The following is a 16,927-nucleotide window of genomic DNA, read 5'->3' as shown; positions in this document are numbered from 1 at the left end:
CCACAGGTAGGCCTCTACCCTGGCTACTAGTCACGTAAAGGATCCATTTCAAAACACTTTGCATTGTTCACTGGAGGAGCGGGAGGCCACCAGGAGAGTCTGTAATAAAGAACAGAGACTGTAATGGCCAAAAATGCAGTAACGGAAGAGAACCAGAACGACGTGATAACTAAGGACCTGTTTGGAAACCTAAACAATAAGAATAACTGAAGCATTAAGAAAGTGGAGGCAAAGATCCTGGGGGACGTGAAAGAATACCAGGGGATATTTCAAGAGAGATGCCGAAGAGTGGGTAGAGCACTTAACAAGAAGCTATAAAACGTGTTGTGAGACAAACAACGAGGAAAAACAGTTCATTAAGGAGACCCCACAGCTGGGGAACTCACAAAACTGATCAAACAAGTGAACAACATAAAGCGAAAGGAGGATGTTAGAGAGACTGTATCAAGGAGAACCAAGATCAGGGTCATATGACCTGGAAGGCAAGATCCACCAGCAGTTGGGAAGAGCTACACAAGCGAGTAACAAAACCTTATTAGAAGAGAGCACCATAAAACTGTTGTTTTTCCAAACAGAGATATTTGTACATTGAAGAGTTGTACTGAATAAGAAAACCCCGAAAGAACACCCCTCAAGATAAAAGGCAAATGGAAGGCAATAAAGAGACAATATTTGTCTCAGCTTAGTTAATATTGATTAGCAGTAGGGTCAGGTAGATTTAGACTGAGGACATTTTGGTTTTTGACTTCATGACGACAAATTAGCACCTTTAGTTCATTTAGTTAGATAGTGAATTCCCCTATAGGGATAGGGCGAGAAGTTTTTCTTTATTAATTACATTTTTAAAAAACCTCAAAATGTCCACATTGTGTCCATCTCCTTCCGACCCACCACAATACATATGGTTTAGTATAGATGCTAACATAACTGGAACTGGCCGGTAAAGCCACAATCTAAGGGGCCGTCTGTGCACTGAAGTGATCAAAAGGCGAAAGCCGCACTCTACAAAGAACATAATACTGAGATCCCAGAAGGACGGTCAGACCGGTCACATTTCTCTTCCATATGCAAAAACACAGCTCTGGCTTTGTCAATTCCGGGGACGCGACATGCTTTTTTTCAGTTCGTTCAGACATCATGACTAAACCTTCCCAGAGGATTGATCCAGGACCAGCCTCTTGTATCCCTTCGATCAGCATCACCCCCAATTGCCCTCACACCACAAGTCTTGGTCCTTCCATTGGTCATGCTTCGGGTCTTTAACTCAAATTCCCACATAGTATTGTCTGAACTTTGAGGCTTATAGCGGTACTGTGCTAGATTTCCCCATGTGCACTGTCACAGTCCTGCTTAGAACTAGCTTTCCAAAGGTAATGTTTGATACCATTATTTAAAGTGCCAAAAACTATAATAAGCCCTCTCAGGAGGGTGGGGACTCGTGGCTAATGAGCTTGCTCTATCTGGATCAGACTTCCGAAGCAGCCAGTTGCAGTTCTGTGGTGTGGCTGCTTCTGAGCCCCTGCTCTGGCAGCATGACAGGCACCACAACCAGACAGCGTTCACCTACCCACGAAAGCATTAGGCTGTGAATGGACAAACCCCGCCCCCACCTCCCAGGCCCAGTTTTTACAGCTGCTTGCCCACCTGCACCGTACAACCCCTTAGTGCTGGCTTGGCCTCCCACTTATCAAATCTGTCCCAGTTATGTCCTTGTGAGCATATTTCTGTCCCAAAACGGCCAAATATACTCGAAGCACATGTTCTACGTGTTGACATACACGTAGGCGGCTCCCAGTCACCACATTTTCCTCATTTGCACGGCAGAGTGCAAAAGTGCAGGACAAAAGGGGGCATGCAGACAAGCGTACGCCAGGGTTTGCCCTACAATTTTGCACTTCACCGTACAAAGTGAGTAAACGCTGTCTGGCATGCTTACTTTTCAAAAATGCTCCCAGACAAGCTTGCATGTTGGACAGCGTTTAATTTTCATTGTGAACACTGCTTACCATGCGTGTAGGATAAGCAGTGTTCGCAATCACAAATAAATGCTGTCCAACAAACCAGCAATGGGCAGCATTTAATTGTAACTTTAGATGCTCGCTGCAACGTGAGAGAGCTTTTCATGGATGTCAAAGTTATATCAGAAGGCAACGGTGTGTGCCTTGTATGAAATACCAATATGTTAGACAATAATCCTATTGCTTTACTCAGAATTGTCGTGATGTGCAAAACACACCGTCACATTTTCACAATATCGAAAAAACAGAACATTTTGGGATTAAAGTTTCGCTTTTTCCTTTTCAAAATTCTGGGGACGGAGGAATTGGAGATTTTCAGCTCCATTAAACACAATAGTCCAAATAAAGGGCAGCACTGTTAACACAAACATCTCAATACTTCTATCCAGTTTTGAAGAGTTCACAGTCGTTTGGTGTTTCTTTGCAGTGTAGCACTTATACGCACGCATTAATATTGTGATATCGTCTTTTTTTTTTTAATACCAGAGTGCAAAAATGTTTTTGTTAAAAAAGGACATGAACTGGACGAAATATCCGACCTGACACAGGACCGCCTGGTGCCAACTCTTACTTATTGATTTAGTAGCACGTGTGTATTTTCCAGAAGAGTGACCCAATATCAGCCAAAACAGCCTGGCTGTGATGCCCTCCAAGGCCCCCATGATGTTATGTCCCGACCACTTACGATAAGAAGGCAGGGAGCGGGGGTGGGGGGGGGGCACAGGGCTGAATCTGGGCATATGACAGGGCGCTTGGATATGAGAGGAGGTCAGGACATCTTCAGATCAGTGGTCGAAGTGAGCGGAAACGGTCGGGAGCGGCGTTCCCACTACTTTTTGCAACCAATTTCACCATTCCGGAACTGTTCTTTGTGAAGTTAAAGCAGACTTCTCCACTTTGCCACCCGATGGCAGTTACAGGTAAACTGACAGATGTCAACTCGATTGGCTGTCAGTCAGCATGGCTGCAACCTTTACAAACGTGTCGCATGGTGCTCCCTTCCTGCCTGCTATGCCCTCCGCCTGGGCCACAGTTCCACTACTTTTTGTTGGTATACTTCTAACACTGCTTCAGTTGAGTCACCACCTAGCATGCGACTGTCCTGGACATGTGAGGGTATTACCTATGACAGCAGTACATGGGTGTGTTAGGTTGTATGTAGCGGCATATGATGGCTGTACTGGGAGTGAGGCTACACCTGGAATGAGGGAGCATTACCTTGCCATACAAGGTTGCATTCAGCATGGCACAGCAGCACATGGGCATAGGAGGCTGCACTTTCATTATGCCGCTTGTACATCGCTGCAGCCCTCATGAGTACTTAAGCTGTACACACCTGCATGGGAGGCCGTACCGGTCAGAAGCTGGCTGTGCATAACATTTTATGGCAGAAACTGAGCCTATAGGGTGCACATGTTTGCAGCCCCTGAGCGTGCAAGATTAGATGATGCATATACGCCGACAACACCTGGCGTGTGAGGCTGTAACCGGCATCCATTGGCGGAAACCGGCCACTACAGAATATAGTGATATGGAAGCCGTGCCTTTGACCGACTATGATCAGTGCGCCTCTGGCATACATAGCTCTCAACTCACACGCTTTTGGCGGGTGTCACCCGCCTTGTAAACAGCTGACTCACCCGCCAAGCCTCTTGCACGCCCATTCATTTCAATGGGCCTCTCACCCGCCAAAAATAAAATCGGGTGTTTTCACCCGCCTTTACAACACAAATGGTTGAGAGGTATGGGCATATCAGAACTGCACTCGTGGCATAACAAGGCAGCCCCCCCCCCTAGTTAATATATTCTCGGTAACTAAAGTAGTGTGTTTACTATAGCATCTATCCCAGGTCTAAAAGGATGACTTAAGAGACCATCCTGGAGTCATCCGATGATCATCGAACTACATTAGAAGTCATTTCCACATCATCAGAAGTCATCAGGCTGTTAAAGTCATCAGCAAATGTCTCAGAATGGTGGGTGATGATTTGGGGATGAGCTTAGATGACTTGCGGATGATTCCAGCATCATCCCTATTTTAGAAAACTCTTTGTTCCTGATGACTTTAGGATGACTTGCCGATTACTTCAAGAGCATCACCATGATGATTTGGGATGATTCTGGGATGACCTGCCGATTACTTCAGGAGCATCAACAGGTTTGCCCCAGATGATTCTGGGATGACCTGCCGATTACTTCAGGAGCATCAACAGGTTTGCCCCAGATGATTCTGGGATGACCTGCTGATTACTTGAAGAGCCAAAACATGTTTGTCCCTGATGATTTGGGAATGATTCTGGGATGACCTACCGATTACTTGAAGAGCATCGCCATGAAACATGTCTTGATGATTTGGGGACGGCTTACTGATTACTTCAGAGCATCACCGAGTTTTTGGATGATTTGCAGACTAATACTGATTGTCATTTAAACTGCAACACCCAATGTAAAAGTGCTAAACCATTGACCAGGAATCACACTTAAAAAGCATACATGGCACAGAAATAGTTTTCTTGCAGTAAAAAGTGACTGGTCACAAATGTCCCCAACACATATTTGGCCCTAGGGAACAAGTAAGGGAAACGCACCGTAAAAATACTAGCAGCACTTAATGGAAGAAGGGGTTAAACAAGTTGTGAATGGCCAGACAAACTATAGAACCCATCCCAAATGGAAGTCATGAGGCCTAAACATATCATGCACCTCCTGGGTGAGAATCCTTTGCCATCCAGTCAAAAGCAGGCACCCAGCACCCTCAAAATCCCCAATGTGGCAAGGGTAAAGCTTGAGACTATGTTGGGTGAAAATGGAAGCCATGAGGCCTAAACATAAGCATGCACTCCATGGGAGAGAAACCTTTGCCATCCAAGAAGGCCCGAGCACCCTCAAAATGCCCAATGTGGCAATAAGGGAAAGCTTGAGACCCAGCATAAAAAAACATTGCACACACATGAAAGCCCCCCAAACAAATCAAACGCAGCTGCCATGCTGGTCAAGTTGCTGCATGCATAGAGAGTTTTTCAATGGCGCACAAAATGCATATAGAATTCACAGAGCTGGATCGATGCACTCACCTGATATGCTGCCTGGACACTGAAACTGAGCTTCTGCTAAAAGAAGGCCTTATGTTGCTTTCATTGGTAATAGCACATAAATAAAGTCCATATGAGACCCGAGAGCATTGTGTGTTTGTTTAAAAGTTTGCCAACACTTTCTGAAATGCCTTTAAGGCGTCATGACGTAGGGGCGATTTTTCACATAGGATGCCTACGTGATGACGAAGCTGATGAAGACAATCATGGAGGAAGAAGGACTCCATGCCGTGCAGCGGCAGGTATATTTAGCTGCTGGTGCGCTTGATTTGTTCTTTCTATTTTGGAATTTTGCAGCAACATCTCGTTGTGCCTGTTTCGTGTTTGTCTGGTAAGCATTACACCCCCTCTCCCCACAAACAGAAGTGTTTTTGATCATTTCGAGCGATGGCCGCCATCATCCACGCAGCCCCCGTGTGCAAGTGTGACTAATATTAAGTGCTCCTCAGTGTATGCGATGTAACTGTTCGTCGCGGGCTGCGGGTGTAATCGGTTTCTGTATGCTGCATGCAAAGCAATTGTGGAATACGATGTGCTTCTGGGCCAGCTATCAATTCCTTCCTGCATACACCGGACGCGTATTCTTTTTGCTTTTATGATTCATTGTCATTTTCATTCCTTAATACGAATGAACCTCGGCCTAGAAGGTGGTTCCTTTGATCTCACAAGCATGTTGGGGTGGAGGCTACGGTTCCTCACAGCATGCTGGAGTGATAAATGGAAGAAAGGGCAGGGAATTCTCCCAGTAATCCTGTGGGTCTGCCTGCCCCGAGTCAGGTTACAGTCCTAGCTCAGAATGATGGAGCTAGTGCTATAGTTCACATCCCGGAATCCCCATTGTCTAGGATCGCTCTAAAGGTTTTCGTCATAGTGTTGCAGATCGCACAGTCGACCCTAAGTTACTTCTGAACAGGTGTTTAAATATCGCCTTCTGTGTCCATGGGCTAACCCAGCGCAGCGCATGCAGGGTGGCAGAGACTCCCCGTTTTAACTGGAAAGCTGCAAGTACCCAAAGGCAAAGTAATATGAGCTTAATCTCCATTGGGTTTGTAAATGTGCTTTCAAGACACACAACAAAATGTATTCAGTGATAATAATATCACCTACTTTTAGTCATTGTTTGATAGAGGTGTGCAGCCAGGGACGTCATTTCACCAAAATGCCTGGGGTAGGACATCACATGACCCTTAACATCTGATGACATCACAGGAAGTGATATAATTGGACCCCACCCAGAAGTGACATCACAGGAAGCGATGGAACATGACCTTTCACCACTCGATAAAACAGGAAGTGGCATCACATAGCATTGTTTCTAAGTACACTATGAAAATTATGGGTTACGCTATCACTGTAAAGTGATATACATTTCATACAAGAATGGATCACCATATGTATCGTTAATATCAGTGTATATAGGCACATATTAACAAATCACTGTAATTGCAAGGAGATGCCCAAGGCCAAACGATAAAGATGTGTTATTATATAGCACTTATGTTTAAGTGCTTCATATAGAACAAATATACGTACAATATCACCCAACCTGTGTTGGTACTCATTTATCAACCTCAGCAGGATGAAAGGCTGCGTTGACCTTGCTGGGAGTCGAACCTGCAGATCGCACACACTTTGCAGCAGCTAGCACTCAACCCACAGAGCTATTTTACCAGTTATAGCTATCGGAAAACCAGCCACTCCAGAAACAGAGCCACCTGCTGCTGGCCACAGCCCATGAGTCTGTTTAAAAAAATCAACAAAAAAAAATCGATTTTTATTTTTTAGGGGTACCAAGGGAGACTACAGGGGTAGCAAGAGAGACCTCAGGGGTCGCAGTTGCAACCCCTAAATGACGTCCATGCGTGCAGCTAGTTAATAAAGAGAATTTCATTTAACTGTGCTGCTTAAAACAAAGGGTGTTTTTTTTTTAAAAAAAGTGTCTCTTTGGAGAGTGTGGTTATATATGCTGGGTGAGCAGCAGATTAGAGTAAAATATTTTTATTTTAAAACACTGTGTTCTATGTATAGTTATGCTATTCTGTTAAATGTGTTACTTTTGAGACCTAACCATGGCATTTTAAGTGGGCGCTCTTTCTATCTGCTTATTTTGTTGGGAGTAGGCTTGTTTTGGGCTTGTCTTGGAGGGGCGTGCAGCTTTTTTTATTTTCTCGGACCTGGGGGCACAGCTGCTGTAAGCAGCAATGGCGGCGGAAGAATGGTGGTCGTGCTCGTGCTGGGAACCAAAATAAAAGTGGATAAATAGCACAAAAGGTAGGTGGGAGTGCACACGTTTGAGGGCACCCTTGTTTATGTCAGCGTGAGGGTTTTGCAACCTACGCTGGGGACTGGGTCGGATCTCGTGGTCTCTCGGGAGTCGGGACGCAATGGTGGATCACGCCACAAACATGGAGGGGAGATGCGGGAAAAGGCATCCAAGCCAGCTGAGTAGCTCAGTCAGGCAGGTAGAGAAGGAAGGCTCTCACGGGCCTGTTCTGAGGCCTGGCGAACTGATATAGCCCAGGAACGGAGCGTGAGGGAGGATTGAAATACCCGGACATTCAAGAATGTTGATTTAGGAGGCAGGTCGTGCTGCCTTTGTTGTTGGAAGTGTCCACGCGGCAAAGACAGCATCTGCACAGGCGTGTATGTGAAATGAAAGCGTGCCTGGTTTAGTGAGCAATTATTATTTCTGCCTAGTCAATTTCTCGTTTCCATTCTATGTATATGGCTGTGATCGCCTCAGCGAGCCACTTACTTCCACTGTAATTACTTTTGCGGCTAGGATGGTGTGGCCGTGTTTGAAGTCCTATTGCTGTGTGCAAATGGTAATCTTCCACTCGGCTTCCACTATTGTTTCGATCTGGACAATATTCATTTTAAACGGCCGCATATTATTTCAAAATGTTCCATCAGTCCGTGCTGGTTTCACAGTTCTCAGTGTGCAGCACTTTTGTGTACACATGCAGTGCTTTTTTATTTTTGGCTAAACTGAAGTTATTGCAGTGGAGTACATAGTAAGTAGGACACGTGTGGAGGGACCCACAGCATGTGGGTGTTTTTATTTCTTTATACTGGTTGATCTGCCACTATAAATGAGCTCATAAAGTAATAAAAATGCCTTAACTAAGTGTGCCTTCTCCCGTTCGATTTATAAGCTGTGCATGTGTTTGCTCATCTGTTCTTTTAGCTAAGTCCTGTTAAAAGCATTGACAAAGCTAAATGTTTTGGCTCATGCATGTGCATTCGAGATTTGCCAGCAACTGCAATGTACATGCTCAGGTACTCACATTATTTTCCAGCTGTTGCAGTTTTATCGCTGGGCACCATTATGGCAGACCCTGGAACAATGCTATTCACGTGCCAACAGAGAAGCCCAAACTAATAACTTGGTATTCTCACTCTTATCACTCTTACCAGCCAAGCAAATGGACTAATGCTGAACTGCGCCTACCTGGCTTTTAACATTTTAGCACAAAAGAGAATGGAATTGCATCTGAAAGGGTCACAGTTGTAACTCACTGTTGCACTAGCAGGCCATTTAAAGAAAACTTATAAAACAGTTATCGATACGCAACTGGAGTGTTGGGTTGTATACATCACTGACCAAATATCCATTTCCCTTTTTTAGTAGTAAGTGGCATTTTGTGCAAAGGCTGATGAGGCATTCAATGTACACCCATCAATGTTTGAACAGTACAAGTAGCTATAAAGCAACATTTGCCTCTTGAGGCACCTCTCTTCACCCCACAGGCGGCTATGCCGTCTATCAAACCCTTTTTACTCTTATCCTATGTACCACAGTGCACACTCATTTTCAAGTGATGGCAGTGGTGTCCCTGGGGGCTAAGTGGTGATGATAGGGAAATATCCTTGGGGCTGAGTGTAGTGATGGGGGGGGGCGTCCTTGGGGCTGAGTGTAGTGATGGGGGGGGGCGTCCTTGGGGCTGAGTGTTGTGATAGGGGGCATCCTTGGGGCCAAGTGTAGTAATGGGGGGGTGTCCTTGGGGCCAAGTGTAGTGATGGGGGGGAGTGTCCTTGGGGCCAAGTGTAGTGATGGGGGGGAGTGTCCTTGGGGCCAAGTGTAGTGATGGGGGGGGGGTGTCCTTGGGGCCAAGTGTAGTGATGGGGGGGGTGTCCTTGGGGCCAAGTGTTGTGAGGGGGCATCCTTGGGGCTGAATGTGGTGATGGGGGGCATCCTTGGGGCCGAGTGTAGTGATGGGGGGCGTCCTTGGGGCCAAGTGTTGTGAGGGGGCATCCTTGGGGCTGAATGTGGTGATGGGGGGGCATCCTTGGGGCCGAGTGTAGTGATGGGGGCGTCCTTGGGGCCAAGTGTAGTGATGGGGGGCGTCCTTGGGACCAAGTGTTTTTAGGGGGCATCCTTGGGGCTGAATGTGGTGATGGGGGGCATCCTTGGGGCCGAGTGTAGTGATGGAAAAGGATGCACTTGGGGGAGAGGGAGCAGGTAGGGGATGAATGAGGTGGGGCATTTCACAGTTAAGGGGCAAAGAGTGGATGGGAGTAGTTGACGGGGAAGCAGCTGGTGGGGCAGGAGGAGAGGCCATTTGGGGGTGAAGGGAGATGGGGAGTATGTTGGGAGAGATGGTGCACAGTTTCAGTGTCTTTATATTTCAATTTGAACTTCCATCTTAGGTCAACTAGTCTGGAGTAAAACCACTCAAATAAACAAGCCAATATGTAGTACACACACAGGCTTGAATGCTTTTATTGTTGCTGGGAATGAGTGCAGCACTTAAATATTTTAATACAGTTACTCATTCACCACACAAAGGGGGGGGCCGCATGGTGCTAAAATACACATATACACTGATTAAAAACATTTTCTTGGCAAAGGAAATCTCTTTTAATGGTGTTACGAGCACAAGAAGATTGTCCTAGTGGCTTTTTCGGGGGATTGCTCATTCCTCAGGGCTGTCTGTCCTTAACAGGAAGGCACCGAAAAGCGGAAGTTTTACTTTGGTCTCGAGGGATTAGAATGTCTGATCACTGTTTTCAAAACTGAAGATTACTGTTTTTCTGAATCTGGGTCATTCAGTTTAAGAACTACAGCCATGAGATGGATGTTCAAAGGGCCCCAAAGAAAAAGCAAGAGGCCAAGGCGACGACGAGAGAAAGGCACTCTGCACTGAACGTCCGGCTCTTTCTCAAGAAACTTTTCTTCAACCTCCTGGAAAACTGCTACAATCATCTCATATATATTGTGAAGGTGAGTTGGGCCTGTTGGGATTGGAGTACTGTGAGCGTAATGGCAAGGGCAGGAACGGTGAGAGCGCACTGACACATGGGGGTTCACTCTTGCCAAATGAGACTAGCAAGACATAAGCGAAGAGCCCAGTGTTGGAGCTCTGTTCCGCACTACACTGGTCACAGCACTGGCTATTCACCTCACAACTTGTCTCAGTGTGAACTAGCTGAAGCAGCAAGTTTGCTTCACCAGTTCTAAATCGAGTGGCTGAAGGCAGACCTGGTTAAGACATTTCTATTACACCAGTAGTGGGTTTACTACTCCAATTAAGTTATTAACGCTCAGAAGACTGCTTTTGAAAAAAAAGGCACCGTTTGTTGGGATGGCTTGATTAATGCGAGCTCAAAGAGTTCCCATGAGAAGGTATTTTGGGGCAAGCGCAGGATCTGGGTGTAAATGGCTATGGGGATTAGCATGGCCATGGCCAGTCAATAAGTGGGCAAATATCCAAACATCTGCATGCTTTGTGTCCCTCCTTTTATGACATTCCCCCCTAGCTGTACTCTATTCCAATAGTTTCAGTGACACCCGATAGCCCTCAACTGACTCTCTGGGCAGGGTCAGGGCGCCCATCCGACTTCCTGGCTGGTTCTCAGGTTCTCCTTCCCTGTTACTCCCTGGGCTGGATCTCCACCTGACACCATTGCTCACTGGTAGGGGCAGTGGACCAAGTTGTAATTGTCTTCTCCCACTGTTACCGCAGTGTGATATCCTGCGCAATTTGCCTTATTGTTCTTGTCTACGCTGTTAGTTAGTCTGATGGCCAGAAAGTAGGTGCCTTTAACTTTTGTTTTTTGTTTTTTTTTAAATTGTAGAACAGTTACAAGCCACGCAAAGACACAATCAGTTGGCAATACATCATTTGCAGGCATCACTGGCGGCGCTTACCAGGACCGATTCATTACCAGAATCAGTGGAGAAGTCGTTGGGAATGGACACTGGATCATCCATCCTATTTCTAACTGTGTGATAGTTTCTAATTTAAAAGTCAAACTGTTGTATCTACACAATGAATCTGTCAATCTTGTTTCTGCATGATTGTCCTGTCTCCCATCCCCACCGACTCAGTGCCTGGCTCAACATCTCCTCAAAGACATATTAACCCCTTTGACCATTAAAGACCATAAATCTTCTGAATGCAGCCATAGAAAACCATGATTCATTTTCAGTTCAAATCTCTTTTAAGCCTGTTTCAACCGTTGTGTACAAATGCATTTAAATGTAGTGACACATTTGTAGGTTGACATTTTAACATTTGTTAATCCTGTATTTATTCTACAATAAGTAATTTAACAATGCCTCTTCTGATGTCCATTTATATTCATATATCCTTTCTTGTTTTTGTAGAATTTTTGAGATCTGTCTGCAAGGCTAACAGTTGGCCTACTATGGACGGCCAGGTGATGAGAAGGAAGCTTGCCACCAAAATCTGCAATGCCAGAAGAGGCCTAAAGAAGACACCGCCTTTCGAAATGCAGGATCAATGATTATTCGTTTGTATTTTTGCAAACTGATTTATTCTAATTGAAATTAGGGAGTTTACAGGTTGGTTCGTGACATGGGAGGGGGCGGTTGTAGTTTTGTGCACTAAATCGGTGAACTTGGTTAACAACATTTGGGTGCTCTAGCAAAGATGGACAGTGACAGCTGCAAAATTCATTAGATTTATTTCCAGTAAACTATCCATAAGTCTAACGAGTCATTCTAAAGTAATGCCACCAATCTTACTCAAAAGGAATACATCCTTGGGTAATCAAACCCCTTTTCCTAAATGTTTTGTAAGCATCTTGAAATCTTTTAAACTCATCATGGAGTGGTCTGCAAGAATCATTCACAATTCAAAACCCATCCTAAAGTTCTCATGCAACCATCCTGAAGTAATCCCCACCCATCCTGAAGTTGTCATGGAGTCATCCTAGAGTAATCCAAAATCATCGTGGAGTAATCCCCACCCATCCTGAAGTTGTCATGGAGTCATCCTAGAGTAATCGGAAGTCATCCTGGAGTAATCCCAACTCATCCTGAAGTTGTCATGGAGTCATCCTAGAGTCATCCAGTGTCATCCAGGAGTAATCCCCACTCATCCTGAAGTTGTCATGGAGTCATCCTGGAGTAATCCAAGATCATCACTGGAAGTAATCCAAACTCATCCTGTAGTAGTTTCTGTGATAACTCTAGAGTCATCATCTCATTACATATTTTGGCCTGTTGGAATACTTCGGATGATCTTCCTGAACTATCCATGGATGACTCTAGAATGGAGTCATCGGATGACTCCAGAATGATTCCAGGATGATCTTCCTTTTTGACTTGGGATGTTATACTTATTTTGGTGGTAGGGTGACCAGATATTTTTTTTTAACGGGCAGGGCATAGACACAGAAGTAGGACTAAAGTAAACAGAAATACGAACGTAGTCCTACTTCTTAGTCGTTGGCCTGTTGGGAGGGTGAGGGGGGGGGGGGGTGGGCTGCTCACAGGCACACTCCTCTCATTGGAGGAGAGCGACCGGTGAGGGGGAGGGAGGAGGAAATGGGGGCATGAAAACCATTCAAGAGTCGCGCTGGGCATGATTTCGAAATTGGTCTGGCGAAACCCGGACCGTAGCCACCCACCCTGCCAATCCCGGGATGGGGTTTAGAAAATTGTAAAAATTCTCGGGGCCCCGGAACGTAGGGTGAGGGACTGTCCTGGAAAAACCGGGATGTCTGGTCAACCTAGGTGGTGGCATCAAGGTGAAAGGTCATATGAGGTCACTTCATGTAATGCCATTGGATGTGTGATGTCACATTTGGAAGCCCGTGCATTTGGTGAATCTATGCCCTGCCATAAAATATAATTTTTTTTTTTACATGGCAGCCATTTGTTTTCATGTAACCGGGAATCTGTGGCCTTTTGACCATCTCATTATCATGCGACTGCTACAGCATTCCCTTCTCCCCAGCCTTGGCAAGGCAACTGCTTCCTTGCATTCCTACTGCTTTATAGCATGCGTAATCTTCCTGGGGCCTACATGTAGAGGCCAGTGGATTTCTTCTAGGTGAAATGGTGCGTGCCTGCCCCTCCCCGGCCTTTGACCTAGTTCCCAGGTGAATCTTGCAGACGCAGCGCATTGCCTCTGCGAAGACTGACCGCACCGCAGAGTCAGCAGCGCTGGCGCTCACCTGCGACACACTGACAAGTTGACTATCTCTGCACCTGAAGGATCACTCTCCTCAGGTTGCGTCCCATTCGGCATTCGAAGTAACATTCTGTTTGTAGGACCCACCTCTGTAAGTACAGGCCAAGATAAAATCTTGCATATATGCATTTTATTTTTAATTTACAAACGTCGTTCTTATAGTTTCTTAAAAATCAGATAGCTCGTATGCTGGTCTCCTGTGGCTCAGAGTTGTCGTTTCCTGGAATGTTGCCTTGTGTGTTTCTTGGTCGTGGCTTCCTCTTGTCTCATGCCCCACCCCTGCCCTCCCCCGTTTTAACGCTTCCAGTGGAGATGTTTTACATGGAAACACTTTAGGTTTCTCAGGCTGTCGTCTTCTTGCCTTTTTTTTTGGGAGCCTCGCTGCTCCCTTTTAAAAATTGGTCCGGTTCACCGAAACCTGGCTCTCAATTTCATTTTCATTGCGGACAAGAGAACGAGCAGTATAAACTTTTTTTTTTTTTTTTTTTTTTTTTTAAAGGGATAGGCTAGGCAACAGGTGAAAAAGGATCAAATAATTAATTTAAAAACGAAAGGTTTTGATCAATTTTCAGAAGGCGAGATGAGCGATACTTCCTAGATCTGCTGGCAGAGTGCGCCAGGCCCTGGCAGCACATGCTGCCCCCGACCTGTCCAAGCTTTCGGTCGGCGGGAGTGTGACATGGTCATGGTGTACTTGCAACAAAGTCTAAGCGGGAGGCAGGAGCTATGCCATTTACGTGTTCCTTTAAGCAGAGAGGAGCTTTTCCGAAACAGTGTTTGTGCTTGGAGGAGAGTTGGTTCCTAGTCACCTGCATTGAAAAAAGTGTGCAACTACATGTACCAGAACCCTTAGAGACTTTAATGAGAATTAACCAGACACACCTGAAAAGGAAAAGGAAAACAGCCTCCCTGATGATTGATAGAGTCAAGAAAACGTTTGGAGGAGGAGACTAACTGATGCTTTAGCAGGTAAATCTGACTGGGAACCAGAGTGCGCGCCTCATCTCCATGTTTTACTTTGTGCTCAATGGTCAGTAACGTAAAAGAATATCTGGCTTCAATAGCGCGCCAGAGAAGTACTGTAAGAATGGGCGAAATAGACACATTTTGGCAAAACCCTGATGGCGCAAGTTGCAATAGTCCAATACAACGCCCGCAATTGCCTAGCCTCTCTGGAGTAACAGGACAATAGTGGCCTAATCTGCTGAAGCAGCCACAATTGAATATTGATCCAACGTAATGTTTGAGATCTCAGAAGACAGTGCTCAATCCAAAAAAAAAAAAAAAAGACCCCAAGGGTCTTGTGGTGAATCGGGGCTTTTACTCGACTCACACAAAACATATTGCTGAATCCCTGTGGCAGCGAAGGGCAGAGGAACCCTGGTCAAGCTGGCAACATGCAGCAAGTAGCGCTGCCAGCATGGAGTGAGTAAAAACACTTAACTGCAAGAAAAAGGCTTCAGCCTTCATGAGCAGTACAGATAAAACCGTGCATTGGTAGAATGGTTACCTTCCATGTAGAAGACCCGTGTTCAATTCCCCATGAAGGACAGTGGGTAAACTGAGTCTAAATTACTGAAAGAACATCAACAACACCACAAAAGGCATGGGCAAAGTAAACTAAAACCTCCTTTCATGAAGCAAGGGGAACACAGAGGCATACCTACCATCGACCGAGGAGGAGCAAACCAGATAAACTGGAGCAGAGATCTTATATAGGAGAGCTAACTGGAACTCCTAATTGATCCAACTGTTATTTGAATTGACGGATAGGGGGGCGGCCTATCCTGGGAGGATATGATGCAAACGCTACTTCAACCAATGGTGAAGCCGGACAGTTCCGCCTATCGGTAGTCGGCTAGGGGAGAAAGGACTGAATAAAAAGGAAAGCCAGTTCATCTGCAAGTCGTCTCCGCTGGGGACTGGTTCCTTGCATCGCTGGTTAAGGTGGAGAAAAAGCATCAAGCAGGGGAAAGGACGGCTGCCTTGTGCCTGGTAGCTGCCCTGCTATGCTGAAGAGCGAAACCTGAGAGAGCCCAGCTGAACCCAGAGGGTGAGAAGGGGCCCACAACCCTCAGATCCAGGAGGCCAGAGGAGCTGGAAGTAAGGCAGCCGTGCTAGCCTGGGGGTGGGGGGGTAGGCAACCTAAAGTTCCCCAGTGAAGAAGGAAGCCAGACTATTCCTAGAGGGCAAGAGGTGAGCCCAGTCTGAAGGAGTCACGCAAGAGACTCAACTCCTTACTCAACTCCTTAACTCTGAGTGAAGCTAATCTAAGAGTGAAGATACCCTGACTGAAGGGGCATGAGAGAAGATACCCCAAGAGAGGGGAACGAGAATCAAGAGAACCCAGAAGAAAGATGGGGAGAGGGGGAGAGGGGGGACCCCCCCCCTCAAAGAAGCCACTTGTGGGTTTATCCCCAGATACCCAGGTATGCACCGCAGGGAGGTGGAATGGAAACCAAAAGCTCGCCTCGCACCTATGCGAATGGCACAGCAGACTCTTAGGAGATTTAAAAGAAGGCTTCCAACAAACGATGGTGGAGTCCCATTGAAGTGTTAAAATGTAGGACCCCCAAAGTATTCTCCCTCACCCATCTCAGGGCCTGGACTGACCACCCGCCCCCTACCTGCTGATCTGATGTTCTACAGTGAGCGCTTGGGCTTCTTTACGTCACCATTGGTAAGGAGCACCCTCCTCGCCCCTCCCCCACGCTCACACTGTAATGAGTATGCACGATTGAAACAGAGGAAGTCCTCCAACCTCCCCCAACCAAATCAATCAATCCATCCATCCATCCACGGAACCTACCGTGTGCTCAAAGTGAATAGGCAATCTAGTGGCCAAGTGGGAATATTAGTATTTATCCATTTATTTAATTTGCATTTTGAAAGCACTCAGAAGCACGGGCATCGAGGCACTGTTACAGGAATTTTTTGTTTTTTTGGTTGTGTAATTGGTTTTTTTTTAATCTTAGTTGTGTATTTATAACGCGCTTAAATACCCAGAGGTTTCCAAGCACGGACCTGGGGATCGAACCTATGGTGCTTCGTGTCGTCTTGCTTCCAAGACGAACACGTGCTGAGCTATCCTCCAGGGACAATGTGGGGAATGGCAGCTGGGCAAGTGAGCGAGTGGGTATGGCTGGTATTCAGTGCTTCAGATTTCATTTATTGCAAAAATAAATCATTTTCTAAACAAATTCTGGGATACCGAATGTTTGTTAGAAAATTCAATATGGAAAATAATAAGTGGACCTTTCACGGCCACAATTACAAATAAAAAAATTCAATGCAAATTCTAAAATGATTTCTCTACAAGTTATGCTACTCCAAACACCATCTGTTCTCAATCCATATCTTCCACGAGGACCAC

General features: G+C 45.9%; 2 protein-coding genes across 5 annotated transcripts in view; one reads left to right on the top strand and one right to left on the bottom strand.

Moving 5' to 3' along the window:
* PHGDH (phosphoglycerate dehydrogenase) overlaps positions 1 to 16,927 on the bottom strand; it is a 172,420-nt gene that overhangs the window by 94,132 nt on the left and 61,361 nt on the right. The gene's annotated exons all lie outside the window — the stretch shown is intronic.
* LOC138580879 (protein timeless homolog) lies at positions 5,303 to 16,754 on the top strand. Of its 4 annotated transcripts, none has more exons than XM_069651769.1 (4): positions 5,303 to 5,352; positions 10,164 to 10,334; positions 11,189 to 11,337; positions 11,721 to 16,754. In XM_069651769.1, the coding sequence occupies exons 1-3, from the start codon at positions 5,305 to 5,307 to the stop codon at positions 11,333 to 11,335; spliced, it is 366 nt and encodes a 121-aa protein (XP_069507870.1). In that variant the 5' UTR covers positions 5,303 to 5,304; the 3' UTR covers positions 11,336 to 11,337; positions 11,721 to 16,754. The 4 variants fall into 4 exon arrangements, 2 of the variants coding, with proteins under 2 accessions (XP_069507870.1, XP_069507871.1); XR_011304361.1 differs by lacking the exon at positions 5,303 to 5,352 and adding an exon at positions 5,420 to 5,441; XR_011304360.1 differs by lacking the exon at positions 5,303 to 5,352 and adding an exon at positions 7,239 to 7,381.

The sequence above is a fragment of the Ambystoma mexicanum genome, chromosome 3p, assembly GCF_040938575.1.
Source record: "Ambystoma mexicanum isolate Mex_15411 chromosome 3p, UKY_AmexF1_1, whole genome shotgun sequence".
NCBI classification, from domain to species: domain Eukaryota; kingdom Metazoa; phylum Chordata; class Amphibia; order Caudata; family Ambystomatidae; genus Ambystoma; species Ambystoma mexicanum.
The sequence above is the reverse complement of the archived record's forward strand: the minus strand, read 5'-3'. Positions and strand labels throughout refer to the sequence as shown.

What these genes read in the sequence shown, in the direction of transcription:
- LOC138580879 (XM_069651769.1), top strand. Translation starts at nt 5,305, where the DNA reads ATGAAGACAATCATGGAGGAAGAAGGACTCCATGCCGTGCAGCGGCAG. An exon ending in TCCATGCCGTGCAGCGGCAG is followed by an intron (nt 5,353 to 10,163) that starts GTATATTTAGCT and finishes TGGGTCATTCAG; the next exon opens with TTTAAGAACTACAGCCATGA. An exon ending in ATCTCATATATATTGTGAAG is followed by an intron (nt 10,335 to 11,188) that starts GTGAGTTGGGCC and finishes TTTAAATTGTAG; the next exon opens with AACAGTTACAAGCCACGCAA.